Source organism: Mobula hypostoma, chromosome 11 (genome assembly GCF_963921235.1).
Source record: "Mobula hypostoma chromosome 11, sMobHyp1.1, whole genome shotgun sequence".
Lineage (NCBI taxonomy): Eukaryota > Metazoa > Chordata > Chondrichthyes > Myliobatiformes > Myliobatidae > Mobula > Mobula hypostoma.
This window is the reverse complement of record NC_086107.1, coordinates 116,272,187-116,292,480: the sequence shown is the minus strand read 5'-3', so window position 1 is coordinate 116,292,480 and position 20,294 is coordinate 116,272,187. Positions and strand designations below refer to the sequence as shown.

The window sequence follows — 20,294 nt, the reverse complement described above, 5'->3', positions numbered from 1 at the left end:
CAGGATATCTGGGACGTGATCAGAAACATCCCAGACCCTGGCACCTGGGAGGCATCCACGTTACTTTCCTGTGTCCACAGAATCGCATCTTCATATCTTTCTACTGATTTGATGGAGAACGTCCAGGGAACAGACCACAGGTGTAGGTGGAGATGGAGTTGGAGGAAGTTCAGGGAACAGACCACAGGTGGAGACAGAGACAGAGAACGTTTACTATTTTTATTGGAATTTTTTTGTTTCTCAATCCCCAGACGGAATTTCTTTTCCTCTTTGTAAAAGAACAAAGCCATGGTCGGAGCAGCTGCTTAGCGACGGAAACGGGGTGGGATGAGGATGGTTGAAGGCCGCTGGGGCGTCTCCGCACAGAAGAAATGTGAAGCCTGAACGAGTAAAGTCAGCCCGGCTAAGGCAGGTCGGGGTGGGGAAGCTTCCCTGATCGATTGTGACCATCCTCTCCACCTCCCCCTCCCCACGGTCGAGAGAAACAGCAGGAAGGGGTGTCCTTAAGAAATGTGGGAGGCTAACATCAGTGTGGGGAGGGTCAAGGGGGAAAGAGAATGGAGAAGGGAGGAGAGGGTAGTAAGACTCCAAGGTAGTGAGGAGCAGGGTGGTGGAGGGGGATCGGTCACAGGAAGCAATTGGACATGTGATTCTTGGAGGGGGTGAGGACAGATGAGGAGGAGGACGAAGGTCAGAAGGTCACAGGAAGTAATCAGCCACAGGTTTTTTGGAGGGGATGCCTCGGGTCTCCTGAGGTGCTGCCTCGAAGATGATGAACTCCTTCTGAAGATGCTCGTCCAGCTCCAGGATGGCCGCCACGTTCCCACACCTGAGGAGAGAGAGTCAAGTCCACTCAGACCTACAACAGCGTCCGCTCTCCCTCTCTGTCCCTACACCACCCTCCCCTCTCTCATTCCCACACCTGAGGGGACGGAGTCAGGTCCACCCAGTCTGCTCTGCTCTCCCCACCCTCCCCTGAACCAGCTGTTCGAAGACAGACGGAGGGAGGTGGATTTAGCTCAGCGAGTAGTAGAAAGGAAGAGGATTGGAAGAAGAGGATTGGAAGAAGAGGGGGGCAGGTTGGGGGATTGGGTGGATGGAGGGGCCGTTAGGACTCACCTGTAGCAGTAGTTGGGTGCCGACCAGACGGTGAGCACGGTCTCGTTGAAATGCCATTTGTAACCCTCCATGACGAGCTGGTGGGCACGGCAGATCATGTCGATGTCGTTGGCCGCGTTGAACTGTGCCACCACGTCGCTGCCAAAGAGGTAACCCGCACCCCGTGGGCTCACACCCCATCCCGTCGTGTCTGGGGGGGGGCAAAGACTGCGTGAGCAGGGGTAGGAAACGCGAGGCGGGGGGGGAAGGGAGGACTGGGCGACGGAGGAAGAAGGTTATCAGTCAGTTCCTACCCTCGGGGTCAGACCACAGCAGGTCACACATGGGCCCGTCGTGCGGAACCTCCTGTTTCCGGTCGATGGTGCGGATCTGGTCCAGCGTCTGGATGGAGGGTGACAGACCCCCGTGTACACAGAATATCTGGGTGTGGGGGAGGGGGAGCGTCACACAAATATCACATGGACAGTCTCTGTAATCAGCTTCATCTGGTACTCTCTCCATTCCTGTACAATCCCTTCTCTCCACTCACCACACCTCCCCTCAGTAGAACACCCCGTACCCCCACCCACTGCCCCATCTACACCCCGTACCCCCAACTTCAACACCCCCCCACCCACTGCCCGATCTACACCCCGTACCCCCGACTTCAACACCCCGTACCCCCACCCACTGCCCCATCTACACCCCGTACCCCCGACTTCAACACCCCCCCACCCACTGCCCCATCTACACCCCGTACCCCCGACTTCAACACCCCCCCACCCACTGCCCGATCTACACCCCGTACCCCCGACTTCAACACCCCGTACCCCCACCCACTGCCCCATCTACACCCCGTACCCCCGACTTCAACACCCCCCCACCCACTGCCCCATCTACACCCCGTACCCCCGACTTCAACACCCCCCACCCACTGCCCCATCTACACCCCGTACCCCCGACTTCAACACCCCCCCACCCACTGCCCCATCTACACCCCGTACCCCACCCACTGCCCCATCTACACCCCGTACCCCCGACTTCAACACCCCCCACCCACTGCCCCATCTACACCCCGTACCCCCACCCACTGCCCGATCTACACCCCCCCGACTTCAACACCCCGTACCCCCACCCACTGCCCCATCTACACCCCGTACCCCCGACTTCAACACCCCGTACCCCCACCCACTGCCCCATCTACACCCCGTACCCCCGACTTCAACACTCCCCCCACCCACTGCCCGATCTACACCCCGTACCCCCAACTTCAACACCCTGTACCCCCACCCACTGCCCCATCTACACCCCGTACCCCCGACTTCAACACCCCGTACCCCCACCCACTGCCCCATCTACACCCCGTACCCCCGACTTCAACACCCCCCCACCCACTGCCCGATCTACACCCCGTACCCCCGACTTCAACACCCCGTACCCCCACCCACTGCCCCATCTACACCCCGTACCCCCGACTTCAACACCCCCCCACCCACTGCCCCATCTACACCCCGTACCCCCGACTTCAACACCCCCCCACCCACTGCCCCATCTACACCCCGTACCCCACCCACTGCCCCATCTACACCCCGTACCCCCGACTTCAACACCCCCCACCCACTGCCCCATCTACACCCCGTACCCCCACCCACTGCCCGATCTACACCCCCCCGACTTCAACACCCCGTACCCCCACCCACTGCCCCATCTACACCCCGTACCCCCGACTTCAACACCCCGTACCCCCACCCACTGCCCCATCTACACCCCGTACCCCCGACTTCAACACTCCCCCCACCCACTGCCCGATCTACACCCCGTACCCCCGACTTCAACACCCTGTACCCCCACCCACTGCCCCATCTACACCCCGTACCCCCCCCGACTTCAACACCCCGTACCCCCACCCACTGCCCCATCTACACCCCGTACCCCCGACTTCAACACCCCCCCACCCACTGCCCCATCTACACCCCGTACCCCCACCCACTGCCCCATCTACACCCCGTACCCCCGACTTCAACACCCCCCCACCCACTGCCCCATCTACACCCCGTACCCCCACCCACTGCCCGATCTACACCCCGTACCCCCGACTTCAACACACCCTGTACCCCTACAACAAACCCGTCACCTAATCTCCACCGCTCTGACCCACCTCTCCTTCCCACGTAAACACAAAGCAGAGAGATGCCACAGTTTAACGCGGATCCATGAGCTCCTGCCCTCTCCCTCCCTCTCCCACGCACCTTGCCGTCAATGATGGCTGACAGACTGAGATAGTCGAAGATTTCAGTACAGTATCGCCAGACGGTCACGGAGCCATACTTGCGCAGACACTCGTCGTAGAAGCCGTACACCTGGGTGATCTGTCGACTCTCGTGGTTACCCCGGATCAGTGTGATCCTGTCTGGGTAACGCACCTGTTTGGGGAAGGGGTACTGCTGTCAGACACTCCTGTCACACAGTGTCAACAACTGCATCCCCAGCACCCTCCGTACCGTCTCATCACACACTCCCGGGGTCAGACACAGAGTGAATCTCCCTCCACACTGTCCCATCACACACTCCCGGGGTCAGACACAGAGAGGAGCTGTGCTGAGCTGGGAGAAATCGAAGGAAAAGTACTGGATAAAGTTCGTGGAATACTTTGGAGGTGGCTCTAAAAGTCTCTTGGACAACTGAGTGAGTGACGGTGTTGGTGTGGAAGCTCGGTGTGGAGTTTTACTGCTGGTTTGGGCTGGGTTTGTTGGCGGCTGCTAACTGCGTAGCTCCCAGCTGCGGCCGCTGGCAACTCGCCAGTAAGCCGGTTCGCTCCAAAACCGGAGGCAAACGCCGTCGTTTTCCCCCCATTGACATCGGGGCAACGTTCCTCCTCCATTGTTTTCCTGATTTTCGTCCGGTGTCGGAGCCGGAGCATCTGGAAGGACGTTTCGACCTCTCCCGGCCTGGGTTTCTGAAAGTTCAACGGAGCCTTTCCTGGGGCCGAGCCAGCAAGGAACTGTCGACTGCAAACTTTCCCGGCCAGTTATTCGACTCGCTCCAGGACTTCTAACCGACACCGCTGTAGGATTCTCGGACTGGAAAGAGCGCCAGCATGCCGGACCGGTCTCCAGGGAGTCGCGGGCCTTCGGGGAGTTACGCACGGGCGGCTGCCTCCCCGGCCTCGGACAACGCCTTGTTTCGGTTGGTGAAGGTGGAACGTGGGGTGCAATGTATTTTGCGCCCTGGAATGACACTAGAAAAGTGTACGGAGGCAATGGAGGACCTTGTGGGGAAAGGTGGTATTCTGGCCACCGAGAAGGAGTTCGGAAAGGCGGTGTTCTATCTGGTGAATGAAGAGCTAGTTCACCGGGCCCTAAGCAGGGGAGTCACGGTAGACAACATCTTTTTACCGATGGAGCTGGTGACGGCCCCCCACGCAACGTATCGTGCTTGGGCATGTTAAGCCTTTCATTCCAAATGAGGACTTGCTTCCCCCACTGGCCCGTTTAGGGCAAGTAAGGTCGGAGACCACTGCCATCCGACACAAATTTAAGAGACGCACTGTCCGCACCGTAATCTCTTTCCGGCGTCAGGTATTCATGCAGCTGGAAAGGGAGGACAACGTTGAGGGCCGGTTTACTGTCTGGCACGAGGGAGTAGATTATCAGGTGTACTGGAGCTCCGAGCGCCCACGGTGCCATGCGTGCAGGGAGGTGGGGCACTTTCGGAGGGACTGTCCTGCCGCCCGGAACCCGAGGGGGCCCACTTCGGGCACCAGTGCCCCAGCTGCATCTGACCCTGCCCCCGCCCATGATCCTGCCCCAGCCTCTCACCCTGCCCCTACCCCTACCCCTGTCCCTACTCCTACGGTTGGGTCGGTCCCTGCTCCTCTCCCTGTGGTTCAGGTGGGGGACGGGGTGGAGTCTGTGTGGAGTAAGAAGGCAAAGGGGAAATCCAAACACAGTAAGAAGCCAGCCTTTGAGGCCGCAGAGCTCACGCCCATTTCGCCTGAAGTGGAGCGTGGGGCTCGGGGAGGTGCGCAAGCAGACGGGGCGATGGAAACAGAGAGCACCGCCCCATCGGTGAATCCTGCACCTGTGAGCTCCTCCGGCGTGAAGAGGAGAAGGGAACGTTCCTGCTAGAGGGCAGCGGATGTAGATGCGGGGGAGTCCCAGGAAGGGGTGGGAATCCGGGTAGGGGTTGGTTCTAAACCTGAGTCCCCAGATGTAGCCACCAGTCCTGGGGTAGATGGTGTGGTTGTGCAAAAAGCTTGTGATAGGCCTGTTTGCACAAATGAGGCAGCCCTGGAGGCCTCCACCCAGGACCTACAAGTCAGCGGCTCTCTGTAGGTAAGTGTACCGAATAGTGTAAGAGGAGATGAGACAAAGCTCTCTCACTCTCAGCACCAGACTGCTTGTGAATCCCCTGGACCAAAGGTGCCGGGTTCCCCTCTATACCTGCCCCCTGCGGAGGACGATATTCTGTGCACGTCGACCCCAGCAATAAATGACTTGCAGGGAGTCCCTGGGGATTGTCCCTCCACTGTCGCAAATGTGGATGAGACTGATGCGACGGTGGAGCGGGCAGGTATGAGCGAGGTGCCCGCTGCGCGGTGTGGGTCACAGGCGCAGCCATCTATTGGAACATGCGGGGAGGCCGATGGGGATTCTGTCTGCAGTGACGGGTTGGAGGGGGACTCCTTCCATAGTGAAACAATGGACATCCTCCCCCTCCTGAGAAATCCCCATTGATACCTGTAGAGGAAATTAAGCATTTCATTCTCACCTCTGAGGGTGCCAAGCACCGGCCTCAACTAGCCTCGCTTCGCTGGCCCAGCATGCCGAGGCTGGTGAGGTCCCTGCGAGTCATCCTCAGACGAAAGGGAAAGGGAAAGAGGAATGCGGTGGTGGGGAACGACAGACGGCAACTAAAATCTTTCCTGGATGACCTAGTAAGGGACATCAGAGGGAGAAGCAGCCTCGCTCCAACGGGGGATGGTGGGTCACAGGGTGTTGCTGGTACCGCTCGAGCCCGGAAAGCAAAAGGTATCCTTGCTTTCTTTCCGGACAGTGTGGTGGAAGGCGCCTCCGCTCTCACCGGAATGGGCACAGCTGCTGAGACCTTGTGTGCTCCCGCCATGAAGCTTACCATAGCTAGTCTCAATGTAAACGGCAGCAGGGGTCCTCTTCGCAGGCATAACAATCTCTCAGTCCTCAGGGATGGGCAGTATACGGTGAGTTTCCTGCAGGAAACCCATACCATCCCTGGGGACGAGTCTGCTTGGCTCCTGGAGTGGCAGGGCAGGGTCTACATGAGCCACCTCAGCTCCATTTCTAGCGGGGTGGCGATCCTGTTGGCCCCGACCTTCCAGCCAGTAATTGAAAGAGTCCAGGACGTTGTGCCCGGCTGTCTGCTCCACCTGGTTGTGCGCCTGGATGGCATACCATTGCATTTTATCAATGTGTACGCTCCCAGGCGCGGTGTGATGCAGACACGCCTATTCTGCCAGCTGTCCACCCTGCTGAGCTCCATCGATCCTGGGGACTGCGTCATCCTCGGGGGAGACTTCAATTGCACCCTCGAGGCGGTGGACCGATCGGGCCTCCAACGTGACCCAGCATCAGCAAAAAAGTTAAAGGAGCTAGTCGGCTCCTTTGACTTGGTGGACAGCTGGCGGAATCTTCACCCCAACTCTAGCGCCTTCTCGAGAAGGTCTAGAGAAGGAGGTTCCAGGATAGACCGCATTTACATCTCTCGGGCCTATGCCTCCCGCGTGTCGGCGTCCTCCATGCGGCCAGTGTCGTGCTCGGATCATCACCTTGTGTGGATGGAATTTATTCCACTACACCCTCGGGTGGGATCCGGGTATTGGCATTTTAACAACCGGCTGCTGGAGGACAGCCGATTCCGGGATTCGTTCCGAGCGTTCTGGGTCTCCTGGAAGGAGAGGCGGAGAGAGTTCTGCTCCCTACGGCTATGGTGGGATGTGGGCAAAGCCCACATCTGGTTTTTATGCCGGGAGTACACTAGGGGGTCGACAAAGAGGCGGGGCTCTGAGGTTGAGTGGCTTGAGAGAGCGTTGCTTGACCTGGAGTCCCGCCTCGGTCCGACCGCTGGAGACCAGCAGCTGTGGCAGGAATACCAGGAGAAGAAGGACGCACTAAGGAACCTGCAGCTTCAGTAGTCCCGAGGTGCGTACGTGAGGTCACGGATCCAAATGCTGCAGGATTTGGACCGTGGCTCACCCTTCTTCTACTCGTTGGAGAGGTGGCGGGGAGTTCAGAAGCAGCTAGTGGAGCTGCTGGCTGCCGATGGCTCCTCCATCACGGACCCTGATGGAATTAACAACGAAGTCCGTTCATTCTATCGGTCCTTATTCTCGCCTGATCCGTCAAATGCGGAGGCGTGTAATGAGGTCTGGAAGGATTTGCCTAAGGTCAGCCCAGAGGACGCAGTGCGTCTGGACGCCCCCCTGACTCGGGAGGAGCTGTCCACTGCCCTTCGGCAACTCCGGAGGGGCAAGTCCCCTGGTTTGGATGGACTGAGTGTTGAGTTTTATCAGGCTTTTTGGGATGTCCTGGGGGATGATTACAGCCTTGCCCTAGGGGAGAGCCTAGCCACTGGAGAAATGCCCTTCTCATGGCGAAGAGCTGTTGTGGTCCTACTGCCCAAGAAGGGAGACCTCCGCCTGCTAAAGAACTGGCGGCCGGTCTCCCTCTTGTGCGCGGACTACAAGATCTTCGCCCGGGCAATGGCCAACCGTCTGGGTTCGGTAATTGGACAGGTGGTCCATCCTGACCAATCTTACACAGTCCCGGGCCGCTCCATCCAGGACAATGTCCACCTAGTACGGGACCTGATCCACCTACTCCAGGAGACTGGGACCCCGGCAGCGTTTCTTTCTCTTGACCAGGAGAAGGCGTTTGACCGGGTGGACCACAGTTTCCTGCTGGGCACCCTGCAGGCTTTTGGGCTCGGACCACACTTGTGGCCCGAGTTCGGCTCCTGTACTCTGCCGCAGAGTGCCCAGTTAAGATTAACGGATCACTGACAGGACCTATCCACTTCCGAAGAGGTGTGCGTCAAGGGTGCCCCATGTCCGGTCAACTGTATGTGATCTGTGTCGAGCCATTCCTCAGCCTTCTTCGGTGAAGGCTGACAGGTCTGGTTCTGCGCGAACCGGACATGGAGGTCGTCCTCTCGGCCTACGCCGATGACGTACTCCTCATGATGACAGACCCCTGTGACCTGCGGAGGATGCGCGAGTGCCAAGATGTTTTCTCGGCGGCATCCTCCGCGAGGATCAACTGGGCGAAATGTTCCGGACTCTTAGTCGGCCAGTGGCAGGTGGACTCCCTGCCGGAGGAGATGAGAGCTTTTGAGTGGAGCACCAGACGCCTTCTCTATCTGGGGGTCTACCTGAGTCCTTCTGGGGAGACCTGGCTGGCGAACTGGCAGGACCTGGAGACAAAGGTCATGGTCCGGCTAGGGCGCTGGTCAGGCCTTCTCAGGGTGCTTTCCTATCGAGGCAGGGTGGTGGTCATAAACCAGCTGGTGGCCTCCATGTTGTGGTACCGGATGGTCACCTTGGCCCCCCCGCACCTTTTGTCGCGAGAATGCAGAGGAAGCTGGTGGACTTCTACTGGGGAAACAGGAAACACTGGGTCTCTGCAGCGGTTCTGAGTCTCCCAGTAGGAGAGGGCGGACAGTCGCTGGTGTGTGTACGCACACGACTGGCGGCTCTCCGCCTCAGGACTCTGCAGAGATTCCTGTACGCCGAGCGCCCTCCCAGGTGGCACGTGTTGGCGACTTTCTTCCTCCGGAGGGGCTGCTGCCTTCACGAAGATATGCAGCTACCACCGGCAGGCGTCAGCCGTGCTGCTTTGCAGAGGCTGCCAGGCTTCTATCAGGACCTACTGAGAGTCTGGAACATGGTTGCCTCAGGCCGGGAATCCCCTCCTCTGGCAGAGGGTGGGGTCCTGGCCGACCCTTGCCCTACCTCAGCAGATGTCGGTGCGGCTCAGGTGTGTGGATCGACTCAGGCTGAGCTGCTCGTCGGGCCCAGGCCCCGCAGCCTTACCCGAGAGACGAATCCACACAACTTGAGCCGTCTTTCATCGACACCCACAATCCCATTCAGGGATGCAGGCAGGAGGTACCTTTATGGGCTGCTGCTCCACACCCTCCACTTCCTAGCCTTTGTCCACCGTCCCGACACGCCATGGCGGTCGGTCTTTCCACCTGGAGGTGAGGGGGGTCCCCAATGGAAGTCCCTTTACAAGGGAGTCCTCCCCATGCACCTTGGGGATCTCGGCTGGAGGGTGCTGCACAAAGCGGTGCCCTGCAATAAGTTCTTTAGTCAGTACACGGATCTCCCAGCCGCGTGTCACTTCTGCTGGAGGAGACCGTGTACCACATGTACGTGGAGTGTGTGAGGCTGCAGCCCCTTTTCGCGTATTTGCGTGGGCTGCTTCTCGCCTTCTGGTTGCATTTCAGTCCCACCCTATTCATATATGGTCATCCAGTAAGGAGGGGGGCACAGAGGGATGAGGATGTCCTTGTCAACTTGCTCCTGGGGCTGGCGAAAATTGCCATTCGTGGCTCATGGAAAAGGGTGGCAGAAGGTTCTCTCCAGACGGACTGCCTGGCTATGTTTAGCGGGTATGTTCGTGCCCGGGTGAACATTGAAAAGGAATACGCACAGTCCACGGCGACCGTAGAGGTGTTCCGGGACCGTTGGGCTCCGCGGGGTGTAAGTGCCATCATTGATGAGGATGGCAATATATTGGCTTAAGATGTATTGTCTGTTTGTAGTTAAGTAAATGTGTTAGTCACTGTTTTTTGTACATATTGTATGGCACTGACATTGTAATAAAGAATTTTGTTTAAAAAAAAAGGATCAGACACACAGTGACTCTCCCTCCACACCATCCCATCACACTCTCCCGGGGTCAGACACAGAGTGAATCTCCCTCCACACCGTCCCATCACACAGTCCCGGGGTCAGACACAGAGTGAAACTCCCTCCACACCGTCCCATCACACACTCCCGGGGTCAGACACAGAGTGAAACTCCCTCCACACCGTCCCATCACACACTCCCGGGGTCAGACACAGAGTGAAACTCCCTCCACACCGTCCCATCACACACTCCCGGGGTCAGACACAGAGTGAATCTCCCTCTACACCGTCCCATCACACACTCCCGGGGTCAGACACAGAGTGAAACTCCCTCCACACCGTCCCATCACACACTCCCGGGGTCAGACACAGAGTGGAACTCCCTCCACACCGTCCCATCATACACTCCCAGGGTGAGACACAGAGTGAAACTCCCTCCACACCATCCCATCACGCATTCCCGATCTCGGACTCATGGCGAGGCTCCCTCACCTTCAGAGCGAGGAGCAGGAGGAATGTTTCTACACTGTAGAAGCCTCGGTCCACAAAGTCACCCATGAACAGATAGTTTGTTTCTGGTACATCTCCCCCAACCTAAGGGAGGGAGGGCAAGAGAGAGACAGAGAGAGCAAATGACAGGTCAGTAGGAGCCAGTGTACTGCTGGGGAGAGGGCAGGGAAAGGATATAGAAAATAGGTGCAGGAGTAGGCCATTCGGCCCTTCGAGCCTGCACCGCCATTTATTATGATCATGGCTGATCATCCAACTCAGAACCCCGCCCCAGCCCTCCCTCTATACCCCCTGACCCCCGTAGCCACAAGGGCCATATCTAACTCCCTCTTAAATATAGCCAATGAACTGGCCTCAACTGTTTCCAGTGGCAGAGAATTCCACAGATTCACCACTCTCTGTGTGAAGAAGTTTTTCCTAATCTCGGTCCTGAAAGGCTTCCCCTCTATCCTCAAACTGTGACCCCTCGTTCTGGACTTCCCCAACATCGGGAACAATCTTCCTGCATCTAGCCTGTCCAATCCCTTTAGGATCTTATACGTTTCAATCAGATCCCCCCTCAATCTTCTAAATTCCAACGAGTACAAGCCCAGTTCATCCAGTCTTTCTTCATATGAAAGTCCTGCCATCCCAGGAATCAATCTGCTGAACCTTCTTTGTACTCCCTCTATGGCAAGGATGTCTTTCCTCAGATTAGGGGACCAAAACTGCACACAATACTCCAGCAACATACATCAAAGTTGCTGGTGAATGCAGCAGGCCAGGAAGCATCTATAGGAAGAGGCACAGTCGACGTTTCAGGCCGAGACCCTTCGTCAGGACTAACTGAAGGAAGAGTGAGTAAGGGATTTGAAAGCTGGAGGGGGAGGGGGAGATGCAAAATGATAGGAGAAGACAGGAGGGAGAGGGATAGAGCCGAGAGCTGGACAGGTGATAGGCAGAAGGGGATACGAGAGGATCATGGGACAGGAGGTCCGGGAAGAAAGACAAGGGGGGTGGGTGACCCAGAGGATGGGCAAGAGGTATATTCAGAGGGACAGAGGGAGAAAAAGGAGAGTGAGAGAAAGAATGTGTGCATAAAAAAGAGTAACAGATGGGGTACGAGGGGGAGGTGGGGCCTAGCGGAAGTTAGAGAAGTCAATGTTCATGCCATCAGGTTGGAGGCTACCCATACGGAATATAAGGTGTTGTTCCTCCAACCTGAGTGTGGCTTCATCTTTACAGTAGAGGAGGCCGTGGATAGACATGTCAGAATGGGAATGGGATGTGGAATTAAAATGTGTGGCCACTGGGAGATCCTGCTTTCTCTGGCGGACAGAGCGTAGATGTTCAGCAAAGCGGTCTCCCAGTCTGCGTCGGGTCTCACCAATATATAAAAGGCCACATCGGGAGCACCGGATGCAGTATATCACCCCAGTCAACTCACAGGTGAAGTGATGCCTCACCTGGAAGGACTGTTTGGGGCCCTGAATGGTGGTAAGGGAGGAAGTGTAAGGGCATGTGTAGCACTTGTTCCGCTTACACGGATAAGTGCCAGGAGGGAGATCAGTGGGGAGGGATGGGGGGGACGAATGGACAAGGGAGTTGTGTAGGGAGCGATCCCTGCGGAATGCAGAGAGAGGGGGGGAGGGAAAGATATGCTTAGTGGTGGGATCCCGTTGGAGGTGGCGGAATACTCCAGGTGTGGTCTCACTAAGGTCTTGTACAACTGCAGTAGTACCTCCCTGCTCCTGTACTCGAATCCTCTCGCTATAAATGCCAGCATACCATCTGCCTTTTTCACCGCCTGCTGTACCTGCATGCCCACTTTCAATGACTGGTGTATAACGACACCCAGGTCTCGTTGCACCTCCCCTTTTCCTAATCGGCCACCATTCAGATAATAATCTGTTTTTCCTATTTTTGCCACCAAAGTGGATAACTTCACATTTATCCACATTAAATTGTATCTGCCATGAATTTGCCCACTCACCCAACCTATCCAAGTCACCCTGCATCCTCTTAGCATCCTCCTCACAGCTAACACTGCCACCCAGCTTCGTGTCATCCGCAAACTTGGAGATGCTGCATTTAATTCCCTCATCCAAGTCATTAATATATATTGTAAACAACTGGGGTCCCAGCACTGAGCCTTGTGGTACCCCACTAGTCACTGCCTGCCATTCTGAAAAGGTCCCGTTTATTCCCACTCTTTGCTTCCTGTCTGCCAACCAATTCTCCACCCACACCAATACCTTACCCCCAATACCGTGTGCTTTAAGTTTACACACTAATCTCCTGTGTGGGACCTTGTCAAAAGCCCTTTGAAAATCCAAATATACCACATCCACTGGTTCTCCCCTATCCACTCTACTAGTTACATCCTCAAAAAATTCTATGAGATTCGTCAGACATGATGTTCCTTTCACAAATCCATGCTGACTTTGTCCGATCATTTCACCACTTTCCAAATGTGCTGTTATCACATCCTTGATAACTGACTCCAGCAGTTTCCCCACCACCGACGTTAGGCTAACCGGTCTATAATTCCCCAGTTTCTCTCTCCCTCCTTTTTTAAAAAGTGGGGTTACATTAGCCACCCTCCAATCCTCAGGAACTAGTCCAGAATCTAACAAGTTTTGAAAAATTATCACTAATGCATCCACTATTTCTTGGCCTACTTCCTTAAGCACTCCAGGATGCAGACCATCTGGTCCTGGGGATTTATCTGCCTTCAATCCCTTCAATTTACCTAACACCACTTCCCTACTAACATGTATTTCACTCAGTTCCTCCATCTCACTGGACCCTCTGTCCCTTACTATTTCTGGAAGATTATTTATGTCCTCCTTAGTGAAGACAGAACCAAAGTAATTATTCAATTGGTCTGCCATGTCCTTGCTCCCCATAATCAATTCACCTGTTTCTGTCTGTAGGGGACCTACATTTGTCTTTACCAGTCTTTTCCTTTTTACATATCTATAAAAGCTTTTACGTTTTTATGTTCCCTGCCAGTTTTCTCTCATAATCTTTTTTCCCCTTCCTAATTAAGCCCTTTGTCCTCCTCTGCTGAACTCTGAATTCCTCCCAGTCCTCAGGTGAGCCACTTTCTCTGGCTAATTTGTATGCTTCTTCTTTGGAATTGATACTATCCCTAATTTCTCTTGTCAGCCACGAGTGCACTACCTTCCTTGATTTATTCTTTTGCCAAACTGGGATGAACAATTGTTGTAGTTCATCCATGCAACCTTTAAATGCCTGCCATTGCATATCCACCGTCAATCCTTTAAGTGTCATTTGCCAGTCTACCTTAGCTAATTCACGTCTCATACCTTCAAAGTTACCCCTCTTTAAGTACAGAACCTTTGTTTCTGAATTAACTATGTCAGTCTCCATCTTAATGAAGAATTCCACCATATTATGGTCACTCTTACCCAAGGGGCCTCTCACAACAAGATTGATAATTAACCCTTCCTCACTGTTCAAAACGCAGTCCAGAATAGCCTGCTCTCTAGTTGGTTCCTCGACATGTTGGTTCAAAAAACCATCCCGCATACATTCCAAGAAATCCTCTTCCTCAGCACCTTTACCAATTTGGTTCACCCAATCTACATGTAGATTGAAGTCACCCATTATAACTGCTGTTCCTTTATTGCACACATTTCTAATTTCCTGTTTAATACCATCTCCGACCTCACTACTACTGTTAGGTGGCCTGTACACAACTCCCACCAGCGTCTTCTGCCCCTTAGTGTTACGCAGCTCTACCCATATCGATTCCACATCTTCCCGGCTTACGTCCTTCCTTTCTATTGCGTTAATCTCTTCTTTACCCAGCAACGCCACCCCACCTCCCCTTCCTTCACGGGTTACACTTGAATCCTAGGGGGACCAATATCCTGGCAGGGAGACTAGCGGGGGCTACTCAGGTGACTTTAAACTGGAATGGTTGGGGGGTGGGAATCAAATTAAAGAGGCTAGGCGTGAGGAGGTTAGTTCACAACAGGGGGATGGGAACCAGTGCAGAGAGACGGAGGGGTGTAAAGTGAGGGTAGAAGCAAAAAGTACTAAGGAGAAAAGTAAAAGTGGCAGGCCGACAAATCCAGGGCAAGCATTAAAAAGGGCCACTTTTCAACATAATTGTATAAGGGCTAAGAGAGTTGTAAAAGAGCACCTGAAGGCTTTATGTGTCAATGCAAGGAGCATTCGTAACAGGGTGGATGAATTAAAAGTGCAGATTGTTATTAATGATTATGATATAGTTGGGATCACAGAGACATGGCTCCAGGGTGACCAGGGATGGGAGCTCAACGTTCAGGGATATTCAATATTCAGGAGGGATAGACATGAAGGAAGGGAAGGTGGGGTGGCGTTGCTGGTTAAAGAAGAGATTAACGCAATAGAAAGGAAGGACATAAGCCGGGAAGATGTGGAATCGATATGGGTAGAGCTGCGTAACACTAAGGGGCAGAAGACGTGGATTTAATGTGGATAAATGTGAAGTTATCCACTTTGGTGGCAAAAACAGGAAAACAGATTATTATCTGAATGGTGGCCAATTAGGAAAAGGGGAGGTGCAACGAGACCTGGGTGTCATTATACACCAGTCATTGAAAGTGGGCATGCAGGTACAGCAGGCGGTGAAAAAGGCGAATGGTATGCTGGCATTTATAGCGAGAGGATTCGAGTACAGGAGCAGGGAGGTACTACTGCAGTTGTACAAGGCCTTGGTGAGACCACACCTGGAGTATTGTGTGCAGTTTTGGTCCCCTAATCTGAGGAAAGACATCCTTGCCATAGAGGGGGTACAAAGAAGGTTCACCAGATTGATTCCTGGGATGGCAGGACTTTCATATGAAGAAAGACTGGATGAACTGGGCTTGTACTCGTTGGAATTTAGAAGATTGAGGGGGGATCTGATTGAAACGTATAAAATCCCGATGTTGGGGAAGTCCAGAACAAGGGGCCACAGTTTGAGGATAGAGGGGAAGCCTTTTAGGACCGAGATTAGGAAAAACTTCTTCACACAGAGAGTGGTGAATCTGTGGAATTCCCTGCCACAAGAAACAGTTGAGGCCAGTTCATTGGCTATATTTAAGAGGGAGTTAGATATGGCCCTTGTGGCTAAAGGGATCAGGGGGTATGGAGGGAAGGCTGGGGCGGGGTTCTGAGTTGGATGATCAGCCATGATCATAATAAATGGCAGTGCAGGCTCGAAGGGCCGAATGGCCTACTCCTGCACCTATTTTCTATGTTTCTATGTCTATCCCTGCTGAATATTGAATATCCCTGAACATTGAGCTCCCATCCTTGGTCACCCTGGAGCCATGTCTCTGTGACCCCAACTATATCATAATCATTAATAACAATCTGCACTTTCAATTCATCCACCTTATTACGAATGCTCCTTGCATTGACACACAAAGCCTTCAGGCGCTCTTTTACAACTCTCTTAGCCCTTATACAATTATGTTGAAAAGTGGCCCTTTTTAATGCTTGCCCTGGATTTGTCGGCCTGCCACTTTTACTTTTCTCCTTAGTACTTTTTGCTTCTACCCTCACTTTACACCCCTCTGTCTCTCTGCACTGGTTCCCATCCCCCTGTTGTGAACTAACCTCCTCACGCCTAGCCTCTTTAATTTGATTCCCACCCCCCAACCATTCTAGTTTAAAGTCACCTCAGTAGCCCCCGCTAATCTCCCTGCCAGGATATTGGTCCCCCTAGGATTCAAGTGTAACCTGTCCTTTTTGTACAGGTCACACCTGCGCCAAAAGAGGTCCCAATGATCCAAAAACTTGAATCCCTGCCCCCTGCTCCAATCCCTCAGCCACGCATCTATCCTCCACCTCATCGCATTCCTACTCTCACTGTCACGTGGCACAGGCAGTAATCCCGAGATTACTACCTTTGCGGTCCTTTTTCTCAACTCCCTATATTCTCCTTTCAGGACCTCATCCCTTTTCCTCCCTATGTCATTGGGGTATTGTGGTGGTACAGAGTGGGAGGCAGACTGGCAGGTAGTAGGTAGTGGGGGGGGGACACAAGGTGAGGGAGAGCCAACGGAGCCGCTGGGGAGAAGACAGGTAAGACACAGGGAAAATGGGGAGACCCGCGGGTTCAGAGTGTGGGAGGGTGAGCATGGGGACCCAGAGGGTAAGAGCGAGGGTAGAGTCTCCGGAGGTGGGGAGACCCGAAATCAGAGGGCAGCGCGGAGACGATCAGGGTGAGTGAGCGCAGGTCGGAGAACCGGAGGCAGAGGCTAGGTACAGTGTAGACTCTGGAGAGATGAGTCCAGGGAGAGAGCAGTGGGAGTGAGAAAGGGGGAGACCTGGATGGCTGGGTGGGGGTCAAAGCACGGTGGATGGCGGGTGAGAGGAGGTGGCGGAGGAAGGGAAGTTTAATTTGGAGGGGGTGTGGGTGTCAAACTGCAGGCAAAAGGGAAGGATACTGGACTCACCCGGAATAACTCTTTCAGGTCATAGAACTGCCCATGAATGTCTCCGCAGACCTGTGGGTGAAAGTGAAGAGAGGGTTAAAAAAAGACCCGTTTTTCTGTTAGGGTTAGTCTATTCAGTTCTCATAATGAACAAACCTGTTAATTAGGATTATACACTCAGTAGCCATTTTATTACATACACCCACTCATTAATATAAATATCTAATCAGCCAATCACATGGCAGCAACTCAATGCATAAAAGCATGCAGACATGGTCAAGAGGATCAGTTGTTGTTCAGACCAAATGTCAGAATTGGGGAAGAAATGTGATCTAAGTGACCTTGACTGTAGAATGATTGTTGGTGTCAGATGAGTGTTTTGAGTATCTCAGAAACTGATGAATTCCAGGGATTTTCACACACAACAGTCTCTCAAGCTTACAGAGAATGGTGCGAGAAACAAAAAACACATTCGGTAGGAGGCAGTTCTGTGGGAGAAAACTCCTTGCTCATGAGAGAGATCAGAGGAAAATGGCCAGACTGGTTCAAGCTGACAGGAAGGTGACAGTAACTCAAATAACCACACGTTAGAGCAGAGGTGTACAGATCAGCATGCCTTAATGCACAACACATTGAACTTTGAAGTGGATGGACTACAGCAGCAGACCATGAACATACACTCAGTGACACTTTATTAGGTACAGGAGGGAATCAATAAAGTGACCATGAAATTTACATAGAGAGGATGTCGAGCCGATGTTTCCTATAGTGGGGGGAAGTCTGGGACCAGAGGCCACAACTTCTAATAGAGGGATGTCGCTTTAGAATGGAGCTGAGGAAATGTGTTGAATTCGTTGCCTCAGGCAAGTCAGTGGGTATATTTAAAGCAGAGGTTCATGATTAGTCACGTTGCAGTGAGAAGGCAGGAGAGCGAGGCTCAGCTATGATCAAACGGCAGAACAGACTCCGTGGCCGACTGGCCTAATTTGCTCCCACATCTTATGGAGGTTTGCTGTTTTGCAGCAACAATGCAGTGCAGTACACAAAAAAATAAAATAAATTCCAAAAGAATATATAAAAATAAACAGGATCAATAAAGAGCAAATTAACGAGGTAATGTTTGTTCATGGACCATTTAGAAATCTGTTGGTGTCCGGGCTCCTCCCCAGTGACGTGGCCCAGATGGTGAGGGTCTTTAGTCCCTCGTGAAGACGTCCTCGTTACAGGACACGGCTGGCTGGACGAGCCTGCAACCAGTCAGAATGCTCTCCACCGGACGTCTGCGGGAATTTGCCAGTCTTCCAAGCTCAAAGTGAATTTATTACCCAAGCACATACATGTCAGCACACACAACCCTGAGAGTCACTTCCTTGCAGGCATTTACAGTACAGGCAAAGGAAATAGAATCAGTGAGAAACTACAAACACAGAAAAACAACCAATTCACAAAAGGAAAAAAAATTTACAAATACAAGACGGGAAAATACAAAATAATAATGCATTAATAAATTATAAATATTAAGACTATGAGTTGTCGAGCCTATGGGTTGTGGAATCAGGTCAGTGTTGGGGGAGTGAAGTGACCCCCCTCTGGTTCCAGTGTCTGATGGTTGAGGGGTAATCACTGCTCCTGATCCTGGTAGTGAGGGCCCCGAGGCTCCTGTACCTCCTTCCCGATGGCAGCAGTGAGAAAAGATGGTGCGGTTCCTTGACAACGGATGTTTTTTTCCTGTGACAACACTCCGTCCAGACATACTCAATGGTGGGGACAGCTTTACCCATGATGGACCGGGCCGTATCCACTACTTTTTGTAGGATTTTCCATGCAAGGGCATTGGTGATTCCATACCAGGCCGTAATGGAGCCAGTCAGCATACTCTCCACCACACATCTATACAAGTTTGTTGAAGTTTCAGATGAGAAGCTGAATCTTTGAAAACTTTTAAGAAAGTAGAGGCACTGCTGTAGTTTCTTCCTATTGGCACTTATATGCTGGGCCCTCAAATGATAACACCGAGGAATCGAAATTTACTGACCCTCTCCACCTCGATGAGGACTGACTCATGGACCTCTGCTTTCTTCCTCCGGAAGACAATAATCAGTTCTTTGGTCTTGCTGACATAGATTAGATTAGATTATGAGGACAGTTAGTCCTCGTTTATTGTCATTGACAAGGTGGTTGTTATGGCACCACTCAGGCAGGTTTCCAATCTCTCTCCCCTGTGCTGGTTCATCACCATCTTTGATTTGGCCCACAGTGTGCTGTCATCAGCAAACTCGAACATGGAAGGATGTGGAAGCATTGGAAAGGGTACAGAGGAGATTTACTAGGGTGCTGCCTGGTTTAGAGAGTATGCATTATGACCAGAGATTAAGGGAGCTAGGGCTTTACTCTTTGGAGAGAAGGAGGATGAGAGGAGACATGATAGAGGTGTACAAGATAATAAGAGGAATAGATAGAGTGGATAGCCAGTGCCTCTTCCCCAGGGCACCACTGCTCAATACAAGAGGACATGGCTTTAAGGTAAGGGGTGGGAGGTTCAAGGGGGATATTAGAGGAAGGTTTTTTACTCAGAGAGTGGTTGGTGCGTGGAATGCACTGCCTGAGTCAGTGGTGGAGGCAGATACACTAGTGAAGTTTAAGAGACTACTAGACAGGTATATGGAGGAATTTAAGGTGGGGATTATATGGGAGGCAGGGTTTGAGGGTCAGCACAACATTGTGGGCCAAAGGGCCTGTACTGTGCTGTACTATTCTATGTTCTATGTTCTGTTGGAGCTGTGCTTATCTTCACAGTCGTAAGTGTAAAGCAAATAGAGCGGGGGCTAAGCACACAGCCTTGTGGTGGCCATTGCTAATCGAAGCTGACTGGGTCTGCAAGTGAGGAGGTTGAGGATCTAGTTGTACAAGAGGTTATTGATTAGTTTTGAAGAGGAATATAGTGTTGAATGGTGAGCTGTAGTCAATGAAGAGCATCCTGATGCATGTCCCTTCACTGTCTGGATGTCCCAGGGTTGAGTGAAGAGCCAGTGAAATGGCAACTGCGGTGGACCTGTAGCACCGGTAGGCAAACTGGCGTGGATCAAAGCCACTCCTCCGGCTGTTCCATCACCAACCTCTCAAAGCACTTCATCACTGTGGATGTAAGCGCTGCTGGACAAGTCACTGAGGCAGGTCACCGTGTTATTAGGCTCTGGTATAATTGAAGCCTGCAGACTGCCAAAGCCAGAGGTTAAAGATCTCAATGAGCACTCCAGCCAGTCGATCAGCACAGGTCTTTAGTCCTCAGTCAGGTACACGGCCTGGGCTGGATGCTTTGCATGGATTCAAACCTAGCCACAGTCGTCGAGTGTTCTTCCGTGATTCAAGTTTGATCTGGAATTG

General features: G+C 53.0%; 1 protein-coding gene across 4 annotated transcripts in view; it reads right to left on the bottom strand.

Annotated features, from left to right (window-relative positions):
- Positions 1-200: 200 nt before the first annotated feature.
- ppp4cb (protein phosphatase 4, catalytic subunit b) overlaps positions 201-20,294 on the bottom strand; it is a 30,229-nt gene continuing 10,135 nt past the window's right edge. For 3 of the 4 annotated variants that reach the window (XM_063063047.1, XM_063063046.1, XM_063063045.1), the window contains exons 4-9: positions 16,932-16,982; positions 10,477-10,578; positions 3,348-3,521; positions 1,413-1,539; positions 1,120-1,309; positions 201-829 (exon numbers count right to left, since the gene is read on the bottom strand). In XM_063063047.1, coding sequence (XP_062919117.1) covers positions 700-829; positions 1,120-1,309; positions 1,413-1,539; positions 3,348-3,521; positions 10,477-10,578; positions 16,932-16,982 — 774 coding nt within the window. In that variant the 3' untranslated portion in view covers positions 201-699. The remainder of the gene's footprint in view (positions 830-1,119; positions 1,310-1,412; positions 1,540-3,347; positions 3,522-10,476; positions 10,579-16,931; positions 16,983-20,294) is intronic. The other variant, XM_063063048.1, reaches the window with a different exon arrangement.